Source organism: Coregonus clupeaformis, chromosome 27 (assembly GCF_020615455.1).
Source record: "Coregonus clupeaformis isolate EN_2021a chromosome 27, ASM2061545v1, whole genome shotgun sequence".
In the NCBI taxonomy this organism is placed as follows: domain Eukaryota; kingdom Metazoa; phylum Chordata; class Actinopteri; order Salmoniformes; family Salmonidae; genus Coregonus; species Coregonus clupeaformis.
Genome location: NC_059218.1, coordinates 38,524,404 through 38,545,347, shown reverse-complemented (window position 1 = coordinate 38,545,347; position 20,944 = coordinate 38,524,404). Strand labels below are relative to the sequence as shown.

The 20,944-nt window shown below is 38.3% G+C and overlaps 1 protein-coding gene across 2 annotated transcripts in view; it reads right to left on the bottom strand.

The window, feature by feature from the left end:
• Positions 1 to 15,805: 15,805 nt before the first annotated feature.
• zbtb20 (zinc finger and BTB domain containing 20) overlaps positions 15,806 to 20,944 on the bottom strand; it is a 40,219-nt gene continuing 35,080 nt past the window's right edge. For both annotated transcript variants that reach the window (XM_041851344.2, XM_041851343.2), the window contains exon 5: positions 15,806 to 16,483. In XM_041851344.2, coding sequence (XP_041707278.1) covers positions 15,954 to 16,483 — 530 coding nt within the window. In that variant the 3' untranslated portion in view covers positions 15,806 to 15,953. The remainder of the gene's footprint in view (positions 16,484 to 20,944) is intronic.

The following is a 20,944-nucleotide window of genomic DNA, read 5'->3' as shown; positions in this document are numbered from 1 at the left end:
TGAGTAAACACAGACTGCTGTTTCTTCAGACCCGCCAACAGTTCATTCACCTTCTCTCATCTCCGCTGTCCTTGAAAGTTGTCATATTTGTCGGCATGAAGACTCACATAGTGGCGACGAAGGTTATATTCTTTCAGCACTGCAACATGCTCTGAACACACCAAACATACAGCTTTCCCATTCAATTCCGTGATTAAATAGGATGACCATTTTTCTTGGAACACTCTGCGTCCACGTTTCTCTTTTTTGACAGAGACATATTGGGGCAATGAGGGTGCCAAAGCACATAATGTTAAAAGTAGAAGCCGTAATAAATATCGCGGGCAAAACAAAGTAGCTCATTGGCTGCACGTGCTTGACCTACTTGCTCTGCCCCGGTATAAACAGTTTGCTTGCTTATCACAATTGCTATTGCGCCATCCAGTGGACGCAATTGGAACAGCAGTTTATTTTATAGAAAAATATTTTTTATTTTTAATCATCTCGCGGGCCGGATTAAACCCGTTTGCGGGCCTGATCCGGCCCGCGGGCCGTACGTTTGACACCCCTGTGTTAGGGCCTACATAAAGCTGTCCCAACAGCAGAGCTTTCTTTTCAGCACCATGGAGTGAATCGTTACAACTGCTACACCTGGCTATCAGCAGAGCCTTGTCTGACAGCGAAATAGTTCATTCAGCCTCATTTACTGCCTTAAAAAAAAAACATAGCTGATATGGCTGACTTGCCTAAACAAATGTGTTTTTTTTACTGACAATTGAGATGTACAAACTATGGCATAAGGGTATGACGAGCGGATAAGAGGCAATCCGTAATTTAGATTAAGACATTCATGAGCGAGCTAGGACGGACGTCGTCAATATAACTATTTGTTCAGCACTTTTGAAATGTACAGCGACAGAATTCAGAAAATGGGCCATTCTTACAGTATTCTCCCTGTACACCAAGTCAGAACTGTAGGATAAATAAAGGGGGCATATAAGCAGACAATGAAAGCTCTTACAATATTCGCTGATTACATTTCTCTAAAACAGGCTATAGGCTACATGTGCACCACCAAGTCAGAACAGTAGGCTAAGTTATGAGGGGGAAAGGGACCAAATTATTAGGGTGAGGCACATGGGCTACTAACAGTTTACTACACAACATACACTTAGTATTACTTTCTTAGCTACAGTATACATATCTCTCTGGTATATTACATAATTTATGCAGTAACATACAATACATTTTTGGACTCACCTTGTTGTGCTGTACTCACTTGAACAGAAAGGTGGCACGGCGGTCCTTGTTGGCAAATTTTGTTATCAAACTTTGTCATCAAAGTCTGGCATTCTCTGGATTTATGGCGCTTTCAAGACAACTGGGAACTCGGAAAAACACAAGGTCGAATCATGACATCAGTGATCTTCAGGTCGGAGCTCTAGAAAGAGGCCCGAGTTCCAGACTTGGAATTATGAGTTAGATGACCATTCAAAACGTATTTTCCCAGTCGGAGCTCGTTTTTTCCGAGTTCCCAGATGTCTTGAATTTACTTTAGTCATACTGGATTGACAGCATGGCCAATGTATTCAAACTTTTCTGGCCCATGGTGTTGAGTGTTTATCCTTTTATGCTTGGAAAAGAGACCCTTAAACCTTGGACCACACACCCACTCCACTGAATAGCAGGCTAGTGATTGCTTTGCAACACTTACATTTACATTTTACATTTTAGTCATTTAGCAGACGCTCTTATCCAAAGCGATTTACAGTTAGTTAGTGCATACATTATTTATTTTTTCATACCCCCTGTGGGAATCGAACCCACTATCAACTGAGCTACATCCCTGCCAGCCATTCCCTCCCCTACCCTGGACGACGCTGGGCCAATTGCGCGCCGCCCCATCACTTGCAGTTAGCCACTGATTCCTTCCAAACTACTCATTGTTGAATTTGCGATTTCCAACTGGTTGTGTAATGTTTATATCCAATGGCCGATGAGCACCGATACCTTTTATCTATAATTTCTCTTCATATGACAAGGATTGAAAAGGATTTGCCAGTAGATTGTAGACTTGATTCATGACGATGACTGCTTGTCTAGCTTGCTAGCTAAGATTTAGAAAGTATGATGTTAACATGATCAGTCCAATCAAAGCTAAGGTAGATATAACGTGATTTGATGTAATTTCATCTGTGGCCAATGACCTTGAGCCTTCTTGGATGGGCACTTCTAATGTAACTATATGGCAGCACCCAAGGGGCTTGAATTTTCGAGCTCTCTGTAGATTTTGCGGTGACGTAGTGTCCCCATGAGTGACAGAACACTGAGCCAATCACATCGCAACTAGAGAACATTACCAACCCCTATGCTCCGTATTTTCCGCTGGCTGCCCCTTTGGAGCTGCCTTACTCTAGAAAGCAAATAAGCCCTGAATGACGGGTCGCCACTGCTTTCCACAACCACTGTCCTGCTGTGTTTTTGTATTATCTATATCTGATTGTGTGTTGCTTTGGTGTTTGACTATTATGTTGCATGTATCTGAGAGGCTGTGGAAACAATTTTCCTCTAAGAAGACAATGAAGTATTGGTCTACAGGTAACTGCCAAAATAAAGGAAACACTTGAGTAAATGAGGATCTCCAGCAAACCCACCAGTGGGAATTGTAACATGGGTCATATTTTATTTAACCCTTATTTCATCAGGTAAATTGACTGAGAACACATTCTAATTTACTGCAACAACATGGGGAATAGTTACAGGGGAGGATGGGGGATGAAGTAGCCAATTGGAAGCTGGGGATGATTAGGTGGCATTATGGTATGAGGGCCAGATTTGGAATTTAGACACCAGGGTTAACACCACTACTCTTACAATAAATACCTTATCTCTTAGTGACCACAAAGAGTCAAGACACCCGTTTAACATCCCAAAAGGCAGTCCCCAATCACTGCCTCTGGGGCATTGGTGTTGGGACAGTGGTGTTGGAGGGCTCCTTCTGGTCCTCCAACACCACTTCCAGCAGCATCTTGTCTCTAATCCAGGGACTGACCAGGACCGACCCTGCTTAGCTTCAGTGGCAAGCCAGCAGTGGGATGCATGGTGGTATGCTGCTGGCTAAGTATAGTGAGGACTGCTACACTGCCACCTCCAAACGGGAAGGCACGTCCCTGTGCTTTGACTAACCTCAGCCCCCTCACACGTCCCGGGCTGTGCATTCCGATGGGCCCATGGCTGCCATCCCACATCTGACACCAATATAGCAAACAGCGGGAGTGGGGAGCAAACCCGGGTCACTGGCGTAAAATGCAAACACCATATGCAAGTTCGCACCAATTCGGTTCACCCACTTGGTGGGAATTGTAACGTGGCTCATATGGTGAGGATCACTACAATATTTTGGTTGTTTTATTTCATTTTGTACATAGTTTGTGTGGTAAAACAATTTATACAGCCATGTGATGGCTTTGAATAAATGCCATCATTTCATTCTGGAGAGGTATGTAGTTTCCTGAACAGTTATATATAGCCAACTAGAAAGTATGATAATGCAATCAACAATAACTAATGTCTTGAATCATACAAATGTAATTTTTTCTAGAACTAAAGAAATAAACTTCTATGGTCTGTGGATGATTTTTTTTTTTTATATGATCAAAACCACACTGCATAGGCTGACCATCAGAGTACATTTCACTAGTTGAAATTGTTTGGAAATCAGTGGCTTTAATGTAGTATGGATCTTTGCATTATTGAAGCAACAGGTAGCAACATATGGCTGGTCTACTAAACAAATCCTTTAATTAAATAAAAACACATAACATTACTTTCTGTGAAGTACAGGAAAGTACTAGTTTTTATTCCTTCATAATCAAACTTCACAAACAGCGTGAACTTGTACAATACCTCAGAGTGAAAATTACAAAAAAAGTGCTGGTAACATTTACAAAAAATCATCCTTACTTAGCAACAATCAGTTTATTCTTCCTCACTTTTTTTAGTCTTTTGTATTAAGGCTTAATACTTCTGTATAAAGTATATGCAAGATAAGTCTTCACAGTTTTTCGAAAAAAAGTCACAATATTATGTAACATAATGAAGCTTTACGGCTATTTTTCTTTATAATAACAAATACACATCACTGGTAAATATACGTGAAATACAGGGCTTACTGTAAAATGGCAGGTAATGATACTGTTTGCTGAAATAACTTGCTTTCACACATTGATAGGAAAGGTTTGACATACCATTGTGATAACTGAAGAAGGAAGAAATAACAAATAATTAGCATACAAACTTGGGAGATCGCCTCCAAACTTTGGCACATCCCTTTAAACATTTTCACAAAATATATAAGGTTTATTTTGAAAATCATATGCACGGAATAGCAAAACTGGCATAAAGTGAAAACATGCTGTGTAGTAAGGTGATAAACCAGAGATATTACATAGCCAGTATTTTCCACTCAGACTGACATGAATAAGGTGCATTTGTAAGACTCAAAGCATGTACTGTAGGTCTTTCTAGATTTCAACAAACAAAAATAACTTAGAAACAGAAACTTTCAAAAACCATCAAAATAAAGTTGACCAAGTCTCGAGGCGACCTCTTGTAATCATGCATCTCCATGGGTTGAGAGAATGGTTGAATATCTCTTACTACAGTAATGCAGCTGTTCAGCTGTGGCATATGAAGAAAAAAAAGGAGAGCTGTATTTTATTTCTTATGTTATTTACTTATCTTTTAGAGTATGGATGTTCCACAGAGGCTATTTACTGTGGAACATGTGTCTGTGATAATTTAGAAGAGTAATGAATGAGATGGAATCAAAAACTGAACGCAGTACAAAGCTGATATGTTCAGGGGATTCCCTAAGCTGCACTAGTTCAACAGATGGGAGCTCTAGCCCTAGAACTTACCAATTTCACCCTCATGCATACTGTACGGTTAAAGTGACGCAACAAGCTCGTTTTAAATAGCCTACATCACAAAAGCAATTTGGTTTTAGTGCAAACACTATTGGCTGGCTTCAGCTTCTCAATAATAACAAGCTCACCAAGGAGATTACAAGAAGGCACATACTTATGCTTCCTCTAACACGCAACATATTTAGACAAACTGCAACATCTTCCAACAACACCACAAAGCGGTAGGCCTAATAACAGGAAAGCTAATATTTCCAGATACCAAAAATCATAATTATCATGATTGTTATCATAAATGATTGATGATTTATAATTTTCAATAAAGAACATTTAGACTTCAACAATATTTCACCCCACTACTCTTGCGGTCTATTTTCTTATGGATAATTATGAATTACAATATATGTGGGTGGACTTTGATTCTTTGGATGGCTAAACTGATGTTACAATTGACAAGGAAAGTTGCATTTCCCATCCATCAGTGTTTTACTACAGAAATGTTGTAGTCTTTTTTTCATAATATTTTTTAATCAATAATTTCCCAGAAAAATTTACTCAGATCTGACCTTGAATCTTTACAGATCATATGAGTGTTTTAAAACAAAAATGAGTAAATCAGTGAAGATAAATTTATTTTTAACATGGAGGAAGTTTAATGTGTTATGTTGGCATCATTTGAGAAAAAATATTGTCTACATAACGTAAACCTTTATTACCTTTTGTTCAGTTATCTTTTTGATGAGGACATTTTACAATGAGTGCATGTTTATGGAATATGTTGTAACTCTCCTCTCCTTCCTGTCCCTCATTTAGGGCTAGTAAGAGCAGTTTAATTTTGTCCAAAACAATCACAAGAGGAAACTATGCACCTCAGACTCGGACACTTCTGATTGGTCAAATTTGTCAACTCTAAACAACAATATGTGCGTGTCCAAGTTCATAATGTGCGTCTCAAAGACAACAAGTTTCCATTCTGTACCTTTACACAAAATTAAAAAAAAAAAACTTTTCAAATATCACCTTTTACACAGCATTACCCCTGTGCACAGACAGCTCTCTTATTTCAGATACTGTGGCTTGTAGAATGTGTCAATTGTTCTGTGTCGTATTGCTTTCCATCAACGAAGTCCAAAATATGTTTAGTGCAAATCTCTTTTCTGGTTTGATAAGTGGTAGTGAGGTCACTACAGGGCTCAATCTTCATGTTTGATTGACATTGTAAGACAACATATACCGAGTGGTTTCTTTTGATTCATGAATTGCTATTAAGTGGTATCCCTTTTGATATTTTAGCATTTACTTATTAGAACAGTCTTTTGTTAGAACAGGGAATTTTGAAATCGTTATTGTATAATCATGACGGACAGATTTTATAAGCCTGACAAATGCAACATTTTAGCAGATATAATCAGCACCTTATCGATTTAAATGGTGCAAATATAATTTCCAATTTCCAATTTCCATTGAAAGCTTATGAGCCCCCCCCACTAAAGATCAGAGAAGTCACTATTCCTTCTCTAGCAAGGTGGACCCACTCTGTCAGTCTGGTAATGGGTGTGATAAGGCTGTATCTGTGCAGTCAGGTCATGTCTCATATAATAGCTCTCAACTTGGAAATGTTGGAAAACTCACTCCAATCCAGTGTTTGACAAGTCAAAGTATGAAACTTCCTTGTAGCCTACATACATTAAAAAACCCTTATCACCTATTTCAAAACAGCAGTCAAACAATTCAAACAAGGTTGTTTCATAACAGTAATAAAAATACAAACCAACTTGGAACACACATAAAAGAAAACAAAGTGAAAAAACAACATTACTGCAGCATATAAGTCAGGGTTGCTTATTTGTGATGTTAACTACCTTTACTACAACAGCTCCACTTCTGCCAAGTTCATTACTCTAATATAGAAGGAGTATTTGATCAGGAAGATAATGAAATCGCAAGCCAAAGCAGGCATCAAAACCTAACAAAAGATTCTTAATTAAATATATATATATATATATATGTATATATATATATATATATATATATATATATATATATATATATATATATATATATTATGAATGTGCACCTTATATTTCACTGCAGGTACATAAAAAATAAAATAAACAGCTATAAGATATGGCAGAAAAAAAGCTTGAATATCTGATTAAAAACCTAAGCTTTCTGTAACATAAATCTACACATGTACTGTGGGAGCATACTGACTTTCTGATTCATCACTGAGTAGATCTTACAATGTCCAATGTAGACACTGACTTTATGCAACTGGCCCAAATAACGAATCATATTTCATATTTCAAACATCCAGCTTGAAAAAAAGCTTCAAATTATGTCATACCTCCACAATAAGTAAAATATTACCAATACACATTTTCAAAGGGGTTACATTCTTTGATATGAACAATTCATATTAAAACAAATATAAAATGTATTAATCGATGTCATGAACTGTATGCTACCAACTGATAAGAAATTTGGTCCAACTCATCAAGATGTTAATACAACTCAATTAATAGGAATATCTTTACACCGTTTTGTTGTTTTTTCTTTAATTATTCATAAAATATCAGCTGGCTTTTGGGTTTAATGCTCTCTGGGGGAAATGTATCTATAGCAGGCTCTAGGTATGCCATCAAAATGTTGTAATATCGTATTGTGGGATAAAACATTTGCCCTTAAATCAGATTTAGGCCTCTTTGTGTTGCTTGGTTTGGTTGTTATGGGCAGCGGCAAGTTTAATCTACTCATACCTTCTACTCTTTTACTCAATGGCATCAACACATTGCAAAACAAGTATGTGCAAAAGCAACTAATAGCTTGGTCCATCTCAAAGTATGAAAAAACTGTCAAAATTCAGTATGGATCTTCCACTATATGCTTGAATAACATTTTTTTGAATATTAGTCAGACAAATAGATAAATTGTGCATGGCATGTCAATTTAGTATCAGTTTTCCACTAATCCAGTGCATTTTGTTTATCAGAGAATAAAAGCTTTGAAATCAACAATACCGCAGGAAGAAATCAACTACTGAAAACTGGAATAACAGACAAATGGATTAAACAAAGACAAACAGATCAATCAAACAAAATAAAATGTATATTGGAAAGGCCTAAATCAATTTGCTAAGTGTGTGTTAAAAAAATAACTAATGGATATTGAGTATTAATTTTAATCAGAGGAACAATGCAATCATTTACAATCTTATTCATGTTATAACATGCTATAGTTTAACACCACAGCTACTACGTGTCAGGTAAATTTTTCTGTTTTGCTGAATTTCTTTAGAAAAGCTATTTTGGTCTACAGTAGGCACATTAACACAACAATTAAACGACAGTCTACCAATAGTGATCAAAGGACAAAACGCAGAAACGCATTTTCACAAGCACCCTGTCTTGAGTATCAAAAGAAAATATAATTTTAGCCATCTAGCCAGATTTGAACGCATACAAATTTATAGGAACGTACATCTTGGTAGTCTTTGTTATCGCAACAGATAATGTTCTTTCTGTTTGAAATTCAGACACTGTGATATTCTTATCATTCTTTGGTGTTCACGGAAACAAGCATATGTCATCCAACATGTTCAATAGCCCCCTAATGGTTTCCTTGGTTCCATATCACAACAGACAAAAATCATTACAACCACCGACACCTTCAACAACACAAAGCAATGTATTGTAATGGAAGCTCTGCATGTCCAAACTAATTATAAATGATTGCATGCTGATTGAGACCACAAGTACGTGTGGAACACGGCAGAAAGTGGGCAGAAATATGTTCACAGAACCTATTAGGTGAAAGAGAGACAAACTTAGAAAAACATATGGGTAATACAGTGCAGTGCATGTTGCTTAGTCTCACCATAGACATAAATTATCTTTTGGACATGTGAGAAGTGCAAGAGACCCGCTGAAAGCCCCAAGACAATTATTCAAGGTGCTAAGCAAGCTACTGTTCAGGCTCTTTTATTCAGCACCTTTCAAACTCCACATCTTCTGGATGACTCAGTATTCTCTGTAACTAAGAGACAACATTTAAGGGAGACTTTGAGATATATTGCATATGAAACACAATCCGATAGGCTGAAGGGCACACCATGTTCCAGAAGAGCAAACCATGGTTACAAGCAGGCCATTTTCATTTACGCAGGGGCATATTCTGCACTATGGTTAGAAGCTATAAAGAAATCCAATGATGGGACCATCAATGCCAGAGATGCTAGGCAGTGCTTTTCTGAGACAGATCTGCAATCATATACAGTTTAGCAAGCCAGTGACACTACAATAAACATCAATATGAGGGTGATTATTGCGGAGATTCAACTAAACGTAAACCAACTTAAGAGGGGAAAATGTCACATGACAAAATAACCTGCAGAGCAGACCAGCGAGTAGTGAAAAGAAAGTAACTGATCTATTGTCCTAGTAAGGCTGTTGGGGTCACATCATTTGTTACAGAGTCTGAAATAATCGACGACATAGAGGCCAGACTAGGTACAGGAATGTTCTGGACATTACAGGAATGTGCATATTTCAGAAATGCTGCGGGTATTGGGTCCTAATTATTTATGACACTAACTTTCCTTATCAATTCAAGGTAGAGACACAAAAATGATGAATTTTGATTCCAAATCATATTCTAGAGTAACACTCTCATACAACGATAGTTATGACAAGACTGCTGAAGATAAGTGGTAGCTGTCTGATTCTGGTTTACAAGGACACTTTTATTTACAGCTAGCACTCAGACAAAGGCTTGGTACTCTTCAAGTAAAACTTGATTGCACTTCTAACTGGTATTGCTGTGGTGTTGTAGACTGCAGTAGCTGAAGCAAATATAGCACTGCACTGATGTCACTGATCAAGTACAGTAACGTAGGCGCACGTGTAGCTAGCTGCAGGGACCGAGTAGCATCATTGATTGCTAGGTCTGAAACATCCCGACCAGCACAAAGACAATAGTATACACGTAATCCATCAATATGAGCTACAACCAGAGAACAAACACACAGAATGTGCTCAAATGGCTTGCATGTCTGAAGTGAGATCGTAATCACTGTATTCTGAGAGAACAGCTAGGCTATGTCTAAGGACAACATTTGATTGTGGTAGGCATTTTGCATCAAAAGGTAAGAAAATAAGTGTTTTAGTGACTACTATTTATTTCTATATTTCTTTTATCAGCAAATCCCCCCCAAATTATAGAAGTTCAGCGTGGCAGAAGAATGATAGCTAGTGCTGATAAGCCAGAAGTCATGACAATTTAGGTGTGCTTACAAACCTGGGCAAACTACGCAAAACTATGTCAAATCTTTCGGATCATATAGTTTTAGACAAACAAAACAATGTTGTGTTTTTGTAATGGCAAATATGAAGATAGGGACTAGCTACTATATCATATTACTGTACATGCTCACTCATTGTTTTAATGAAGAAGAGTTGGATGAATGCCTCATGACTAGGACCCTTAAAGCACATTTTTACTACAGTTAATGAACTCAAGTTGATTATCTTAGCTGTTTTCTCTTATGTAAAAAAACGAAGTATGTCAGCGGGAAATAATAACACAAATCTATCTGATATAAATAGAAGATTTGAGGCGAATAAAGATATTTTAAAGGGCTTTCTTAGGATGCACTGTGTTATGACTATGACCAACATTGTTGTTATAGTAGTATAAATATTGTTATCATTTGTGTATAGATTATCATGTGTATATAACTACTGTATATATTTGGAAAATGTACAGTAGGAGAGCAAAACTACTTTATGAAGATTTAGTATAGTAATGTACAAATAGGCACTTGATAGATAGGCATACTCCTTATATCCCTCAAAGCAGATTCCTATAGTTGCAGTTCTGTCTGTATCTCAAAGATGTTCTATTATATGTGTTAAAGTTGTTGATGAAGAAGATATTGATTTAAAAACCGTGTATATATACTTTATATATAGATTCAACTGATATTATGTAGTTGGACTGTATCTACATAATGTATGCCAGCAGGTTTACTGTCATGGTAATTGTTAGTTTCTATCCGAGTTACTATGTGTTACTACTGTATCTGAGTGAATAAAATGAATGTGAAGACACCGAAGGAAAGTCATTGGGAGCTGCAAGATAAACAGCATGGGTACTTCTCTAAAAGCCTGCTAAGACACAAGAGCTATACTAGTCACTGATCACATCACTTTAGTCTTAGCACTACTTTTGTTATATTTTCCAAAAATGTTTTCAACTGAACGTACAGTATCTCCCATTTGAAAAGAGGGTTCATGTCCAACCAGAAGATATGCGCTTCTGACAAGCTGTGATGTCTTACTCAATGGCTGTCTATCCTTTGCCCACTAACTAAAAACTATTTACAAATGCACCGGTACATAATGGTTGCAAGAAAAACGGGCAAATGAAAGCCCTGGAACACACAAGCACTCAGATGATTCAAACACACTGCAAAACTGATCCTGTGTCTCTACACTTAAGTAAAAACGTGAAATATAAGAAAATGACAGTTAAAACACCAAACGAAAAGCTGTAGGCTTAATTCTACGTAATTCTATACCTGTGAATATATTGTATAGCTGAAAAATACATTATGTTATAGCAATCTTACAAACATACATTCTCAACTCTTTCTTGACTGTATAGTTATATAGACCAAGGACAACAACGACAGGGGCGTATTTCAGGGTTGCATTGCATGTTTTCACAACTTTTTAACTGACTATTAATTGAACACAATGACATCAGCCACTGGTACAAGTTAATAAAACAAAAGAGAGACATGATAAGAAATGCCAGGGAGGGACTGCCGACAAAACATGGCGCTGTTGGAAAACAACTCCTGGGTAGTTCTTATGTCATGTCAATTTATAGTATCATAAGATGATACTAATGCTAAACGTCTGCTTGTAAGTCACACACAGGTGTAAGTGAGGTCAACCGTCTATGGGCAGGGGAGAGCCAACAAGCCTATACCTCAGTATTGTCAAAGATGATGTCATGTTTCCAATGAACCTTTCTCATGAGCTGTGTGATAATATGGATGACTTATGTAGCCCAAATCCACTCTTGAAATATCTCAAAACCAACATCAAACTATTCCCTTGCTATTATCTTTTTCCACAACCTATGACAACGAGAAAATGACGTACTTTAGAAAAACATCTACAGTCAATAGTGCATTTGATTCATTTATTACATAAATATCCTTTAGGCTGACTGTAAGAGACTGCAAGTGGTCAAAATAATGCTAGATTATCTCATTGATAATACATTTGGAAGCAACTATAGTCTGGTCTTGGTTTCATTAGAAATAAGTGATGGTTCATTGTTTAGCCTTCATTATTCTGTTTCTGAAACTGAAAGTTGGACTTAGTTCACAGTGCATGGTTCTTACTGTGTTTAATGGGACTAACTTGGTGAATGTACTGCTCTGCCTAGCTGGTTGACCACTTATATATTATTCCATAGAGCAGACACCACCACAAGCAACACCTCCACCTCCACCACTACCACCACCACCACCACCTCCACCTCCACCTCCACCTCCACCTCCACCACTACCACCTCCACCACTACCACCTCCACCACTACCTCTACCTCTACCACTACCACCTCCACCACCACTACCACCTCCACCACTACCACTACCACTACCTCTACCACCACCTCCACTACCACCTCCACCACTACCTCTACCACCATCAACAACTGTATGCCAGAGCAATAAAATGTAATCAAAATAGATCTCAGCAGTTCCTTACATACTGCAGCCATCTGTTAAGGACTGTGTCTCATCAAACATAAGACTAGAGTCCTCTAAGACTACAGACACAATGAACCTTGTATGCAGCCATGCAGTGTTCCTTGTCTTACAGAGTAGCAATAGGAGCTACACAGTAGAAGCATTTATAGGCTTATGTTCCCCATAGAGACCTCTGCAGCAGAGGATAACAAACTGCGGCCCAATCACAAGTCACATATATTGTTCCCTTCACTTGACAACCACATGCTATTTCAGTGACCAGATGGAAACTCTATGAAACATAACACAAGGCCCTCTCTCTGATGCATACAGTAAGTACGTTGTTTCTGATATGAGGAAACTCTGGGATTGATTACTAACTAATAGCCCTCATCACTTCCTTGTTTTCAATTTGAAAGAGACAAAGATAGAACACAGTGAAGATGATAGAAGAGTATTATTAGGTAGGCCTTATCCAAATAGCAACCAGCTGAAGATAACTAAAGCTCTAGGCACAAAATGCCATGCACTTCTTCCAATCGGGGCAATGTATTTACCAGTATCAATATTTGATCAATAGATGTATTTGTAAATGTGCACAACAAATGTGTTTATTAGCCCAAGAGGGTTAGCTAAAGCTGCGTCTCATAGTACCTGCACTGCATATTGCAAAGGAAGCCCTACAGTTCAGGTATTACACCTCCACTTGGGACACCAACAGTTTGATTATATAACACATACAAACACTCACACAGACAAACACAAGAGACGCACACTTGTGTACAATTTACAAATAGCAAATAAGCTGTGTACAATCTCCCACCCACCCTGTAATTCCTAAAGAAACTTGTTCTAAAAAACACATATAATTTATGTCCACGGACACTATAAAATATTTTTTTCTTTTTTTGGGGGGGGGGGGGGGATTTCGTTTGGCATGAATGCTTTTGTATGAAAATTCAGCATCTGTTCTAATGTATGCAATGCGATAACTGCTGTTAAAGGGGATTAAACTCTTGAAAAGAATACATTAAAAGGGTGAAAACAGAGACAAGCTCACACGATGGATTGCATTTAAATAAAAATAAACGCTTGCACAAACACAGCACAAGTAAATACATATAATAGCAAGCGATAACAAAAGCTAAGAAACATTAAATTACCTTATCGTAAAATGGAACAAAGCTATTCTAACACGTGAATTCTACAACCAATTATTAGATAAAAAATGATTATTTTTCTCTAAAACTATAATATCTCTGGTAACAGTAGTGCACTTATCGGTTTAAGCAGTGCAACATATAGGCTATGCAAGAAAATAACGCAGTCCTCTTATTAAGCTTTTAAGAAAGATTTTTTCCTTTAAAAATGAAAAAATGAAAATAATAGAATTTATTTTATTAAGTAAAACAATTAAATATTAAGCACAGGCATTTGAAGAAAATGTGCAAAGTAGCACTTTGCTTTTATCTACAACATATTGTTTTCAGACTGTACTGTATCTGTGGTAAGTTACTATCTCGTCATTGTAACTAAAAAGGTGTGTCTACTCAAAGAAATGAGCAAAATCTTCAGATTGCAGTTGCAGGCAGACATATTTGTCTTATTTTGGATAAAATGCATGAACAGCAAGCCAAATATCAGAGCAGAGCCTTTGAGTGATGTGACACTTGAATGACATCCCCTCTCCTTACTCCCAAATCAATCTATTCTGTACACACTGTGTCTAGGTATCCGTGAGGAATGTATCTTATTGTCTTGGAAGTCCATCTGCAAGTTGTGTTATATTATGAAGTAATTATTGACCCGGGGTATATGTTATTGTGGTTTATTTTGCCTCCTGTCTCGTGTCTGTAATAAATGCCTGAACATGACATGCCATTTGGGCCACCAGGTGGAGCTAACATTTCAGGAGTAGTGCATTTTAGTTTCTCCACCTGCTCAAATAGCTGTGTCATGTCCGTAGGAACAGGATATACAGAGATTTAGGTCACACGATTATATTTCTGTCCTATGCAAGTTCACAGAATCATTCTCAATTTACCGGTAATCTATTTGACAGCTGTCTTAAACTATCCTGGTAAACCATTCCATTATCAAATAATATATTTTAGTTTCTTAATTTAAATGTTAATAGTAATATTGACAAATCATGTTGTAGTCTACAGCTGATAACAGTCTGGTGCAAGTTGCGAAGCAGCAGTCACGATGAGTCTGGTAGCATACTCAATCAAGCCTGCTACAACTGCACATGTAAAATCCTCTTCATAGAACTAAACAATAATTGATAAACTGATTATGTCAAGAAGAACCTTTTGTCTTTTGTTAGGTCACATGTTTTAATGGAAGAGGTCTAATAGCCTTAACAGTCTTCTAAGATATTAGTGGCAGTGTATGCAAATGAAATAAACTCCTAACAATATTATATTTTTGCTCAAATACTGTCTTATCAACAACCCTAATTTTGTAAACTTAACCTGAACCATCAAAATGCATGGACATTAACACATATACTAAATACCCATTTCTATACCAACTCACAGGAAGTTACATTTCAGTACAATTGTTAATATCAACTTGTACCTTCACAACAGCTGTATTGTAATCCCTCAATACCATAATAACAATAAATAAAAACCCAGTGTCAAATTAATTACTCTCCTTTTCTTATCCGACATAAGAAGGCAAACTTGTGACCAACAATATTTTTTAGAGGGAATCATTAGCCCAAGCCAGATGTTTTTTTTTTTTTTTTTTTGTGAAAATTCTAGCACAGTAAGCCTGGACTCCTAATAGTGTCCAAAACGGTCAATATGGGGTTACATTTACCATGTTCCAAATTCCATGGCAATGTTTGCACACGCACACACGCACACGCACACGCACACATACAAATACACACGCACAAGTACACACATACACAGATTAACACATACACTCATACAAAGATATATCTATAGGTGTGTGAGTTTGAATTTGTGTATGTGTGTGTGTTTCTTTCGTAGGCCTTTCGGTAGTGTTCAACACATAAATCAGTATTTTAGGAAAGCATACATTTAGAGGCCTGTAGTAAGGATCCATCCAGTGGATCAATATCAAACTACAAAGCCTTAAGGCCACCATCTTGTTTTTCTTTTAGAATAACAAAAAAAAAAAACTCCTTTCTGGGAAACTTAATGTGCCAGTGTCTATACTCATTACTCTTCATGCCTCAAAAAAAAAAAAAAAATCTAGTGCCATTTTTCTTTTTCATGTAATATTTTTTAAAGAAGTGTATCTATTTGTACTTATCCATCGGAGACATGCATTCGCATGTGGTCATTGAAGTGCTCAATTTGGTCGAACTTGGCAGGGCAGACGGAGCACACGTAGGTGGTCCTTTCTTGGCAGCTTGCCTCCGCAGCCACACCCACTCCCGGTCCGACCCCACCCCCTACTCCTGCGCCTCCACCGACGTGCATGGCGAGGGCCACCACTCCAGCGCCAGGTTCGGGCACGGCCATGGGAATGGAGACGGGGCCACCGGTGCCTGCTGACCCAGACAGCCCCGTGACGGCGCCCCCTGTGCTGTGCAGAGCCATGTGCCTCTCTAGCAGGGTCTTGTGAGAGAACTTCTTCTTGCAGATGTAGCACTCGTAGGACTTCTCTCCACGGTGCAGCCGCATGTGGACGTTGAGGGAGCTCTTTTGGGTAAAGCGTTTGTTACAGATGCTGCACTGGTAGGCACGTACCCCTGTGTGAGTGACCATGTGTTTGATTAGGTAATCCTTCAGGGAGAACGAGCGCCAGCAGATGCTGCACTGATGTGGTTTCTCACCTGGATGTACACAGAAGTCACAGTCATTAGGAGGAAAAAGGAGAGACAGGAAAACACAAAACCCTGCAAAACAACAAAGGACACTGTGACTGACAGTGAAACTCTATTCTTCCAATGTAGCCTTGAAAATGTTGCATGATTTTTGCTAATTAACGAGGACGGTGCCGATCACAAAACAACATTAAACCCAACACCTCAGTCCATGAACTCACTGCCAAGCAGCCATTGTTGATGGGCACGCTCATCCTCCAGTGTCTGATTCTTTACATTTGAATAGGCACCAATATTCCCCTCTTACTCATGAACATATTATCAGTCTCTTCACAGTCCCGAAGTCAAGAACAGACTATTGGAGGCGCACAGTACTACATAGAGCCATGACTACATGGAACTCTATTCCACATCAGGTAACTCATGCCAGATAAGAATACACCTTATGGAACAGCAGGGATTGTGAAGCAACACCAACATAGACACATGCATACAAACACACGATAACATACAGTGAGGGAAAAAAGTATTTGATCCCCTGCTGATTTTGTACGTTTGCCCACTGACAAAGAAATGATCAGTCTATAATTTTAATGGTAGGTTTATTTGAACAGTGAGACACAGAATAACAACAAAAAAATCCAGAAAAACCCATGTCAAAAATTGTATAAATTGATTTGCATTTTAATGAGGGAAATAAGTATTTGACCCCCTCTCAATCAGAAAGATTTCTGGCTCCCAGGTGTCTTTTATACAGGTAACGAGCTGAGATTAGGAGCACACTCTTAAAGGGAGTGCTCCTAATCTCAGCTTGTTACCTGTATAAAAGACACCTGTCCACAGAAGCAATCAATCAATCAGATTCCAAATTCTCCACCATGGCCAAGACCAAAGAGCTCTCCAAGGATGTCAGGGACAAGATTGTAGACCTACACAAGGCTGGAATGGGCTACAAGACCATCGCCAAGCAGCTTGGTGAGAAGGTGACAACAGTTGGTGCGATTATTCGCAAATGGAAGAAACACTAACTGTCAATCTCCCTTGGCCTGGGGCTCCATGCAAGATCTCACCTCGTGGAGTTGCAATGATCATGAGAACGGTGAGGAATCAGCTCAGAACTACACGGGAGGATCTTGTCAATGATCTCAAGGCAGCTGGGACCATAGTCACCAAGAAAACAATTGGTAACACACTACGCCGTGAAGGACTGAAATCCTGCAGTGCCCGCAAGGTCCCCCTGCTCAAGAAAGCACATATACAGGCCCGTCTGAAGTTTGCCAATGAACATCTGAATGATTCAGAGGAGAACAGGGTGAAAGTGTTGTGGTCAGATGAGACCAAAATCGAGCTCTTTGGCATCAAATCAACTTGCTGTGTTTGGAGGAGGAGGAATGCTGCCTATGACCCGAGGAACACCATCCCCACCGTCAAACATGGAGGTGGAAACATTATGCTTTGGGGGTGTTTTTCTGCTAAGGGGACAGGACAACTTCACTGCATCAAAGGGACGATGGACGGGGCCATGTACCGTCAAATCTTGGTGAGAACCTCCTTCCCTCAGCCAGGGCATTGAAAATGGGTCGTTGATGGGTATTCCAGCATGACAATGACCCAAAACACACGGCCAAGGCAACAAAGGAGTGGCTCAAGAAGAAGCACATTAAGGTCCTGGAGTGGCCTAGCCAGTCTCCAGACCTTAATCCCATAGAAAATCTGTGGAGGGAGCTGAAGGTTCAAGTTGCCAAACGTCAGCCTCGAAACCTTAATGACTTAGAGAAGATCTGCAAAGAGGAGTGGCACAAAATCCCTCCTGAGATGTGTGCAAACCTGGTGGCCAACTACAAGAAATGTCTGACCTCTGTGATTGCCAACAAGGGTTTTGCCACCAAGTACTAAGTCACGTTTTCCAGAGGGGTCAAATACTTATTTCCCTCATTAAAATGCAAATCAATTTATAACATTTTTGACATGCGTTTTTCTGGATTTTTTGTTTGTTATTCTGTCTCTCACTCTTCAAATTAACCTACCATTAAAATTATAGCCTGATAATTTCTTTGTCAGTGGGCAAACGTACAAAATCAGCAGGGGATAAAATACTTTTTTCCCTCACTGTACATACATGTACACATGGATTTTGGGTTATACATATGTGGTAGTAGAGTAGAGGCCCGAGGGCACACACTTAATCTGTTGTGAAATCTGTTATGAATGTATTGTAATGTTTTTAAAATGTATAACTGCCTTAATTTTGCTGGACCCCAAGAAGAGTAGCTTCTGGGGTCCAAATCTCAGTTTGAATATATTTTCTAAACTAATCAAAAACAATACCATGTGCCAATATTCATTGCTCTTTCATTCTGCTCTTAACCGGGACATGTAGAGCCCAATTATGAATTAAGGTCACATTAGAACCTCTTCCAACATCCAAAAAACACAAATCTCAGTTTGGATATATATTCTAAACTAATCAACATCCTGCTTGGTGTTGCCATCTCTCTTTTTACGTTTAATATTTATGCACCAACCACCCACTGATAAAACTCTAAATTACAAATAGTACCTAATCAATGTGTGGTATCGTATAGAACAAGCTTAATTGGCAACCATACAGGGCATTACATATCACCCACTATATTAATCAAAAACATATTATCAGCTATATGATGCAGGTAGCCACAGTTCACTTTTCAATGTGACAGAGCCTTATAACTAATTGGTATAACTCAGCTGAATCAAAACCAGGGATTGACATTAAGGTAACTTAAAACTGATATTTCTGGTTCCTCCCCATTGTTTAAGTCAGGGGTGTCAAACTCCACTGAGGGCCGAGTGTCTGCGGGTTTTTTCTTTTTCTTTTCAATTAAGACCTAGACAACCAGGTGAGGGGAGATATTTACTAATTAGTGACTTTAAGTACAAGGGAGAAGTGAAAACCCGCAGACACTTGGCCCTCCGTGGAATGAGTTTGACACGTGGTTTAAGTGAAAGACAATTTATGAAATTTCTGTATGCAAACAGCTAGGGCCATGAAGTGCCATAGATTGTCTCTCTTTCACTTAAACAATTGGGAGGAACTAAAAATATACATTTTAGGCTACTGGACAGTTTGGTTGTTTTCACCTGACCAATGGGGAAACCACAGAGAAGGCGCAACTTGCCCGACTGCCATTCATTCCATAAGGGAAGGAACCAGAAAGTTCACTTGCCTGGCCAGTAAGACAACCCTTAATGTCAATCCCTGAAAATCACTACTTCTTTCATAAACAGAAAACAGATATATACCTGTGTAATGTTCATTATGGTAGTAAAATAGTTTATAGTTAGCCATCCATCCATCCATCAAGAAATAGCCTATATACGTCAAGCAACTAAACAAAATACACATTTATTAGGAGGCAATTCAAAAGGCTGATTGAGGATCTTTGTACTGAAGATCTGTTTGTTTTCTATGATTGCGTTGATGCTTTTCATGTATAGATGTGAATATTGTTGTGTATATTGATGTGTATAGTGTATAATGATGTGTATAGTGATGTGTATAGTGTATATTTATGTGTATACTGATGTGTATTGTGATGTTTATAGTGTATATTGATGTGTATAGTGTATATTGATGTGTATAGTGTATATTGATGTGTATATTTATGTGTGTAGTGATGTGTATAGTGTATATTGATGTGTATAGTGTATATTGATGTGTATATTTATGTGTGTAGTGATGTGTATAGTGTATATTGATGTGTATAGTGTATATTTAAGCAATAAGGCCTGAGGGGGTGTGGTATATGGCCAATCTACTCAGAGTTGCGTCGTGCCTAAGAACACCTCTTTGCAGTGGTATATTGGCCATATACCAGAAACCCCAGAGGTGCCTTAGTTCATTTTTACATGTTTTGTTTTAGCTGCTTTTGAAAGCCAAAGTCCAATTGAAAATAGTATTGGTATTGTTGAATTCGATTTTCATAATAGCAAGCTACAAGTCTGTTTGTTTGGTTACCACAGCAACTACTGTAGCTATCTAGTAAACTTGCTAGCTACTTCAGTGGATGTTGAACACCTGTCTAGTGGCAAATGTGTTAAAAGAGATAATCAAAGAGGAGCTATGCGTTCTCTGGAAAATAAAGCAACTCTGTGGAAGGTCAGTTCCAGTCCGCTAGCGTGTCGTGGAACACACCTTCCACCTCATTCATTCCAAATCAAATCCAATTTTATTTGCCACATGCGCCAAATACAACAGGTGTAGACCTTACAGTGAAATGCTTACTTACAAGCCCTTAACCAACAATGCAGATTTAAGAAAAAAAGATTTTCCATAGAACGCATAGCCCCTCATTGATTATCCCTTATGTATATTGATGGGTATATTTATGTGTATAGTGATGTGTATAGTGTATATTGATGTGTGTATTGATGTGTATTGTGTATATTGATGTGTGTATTGATGTGTATAGTGTATAGTGATGTGTATAG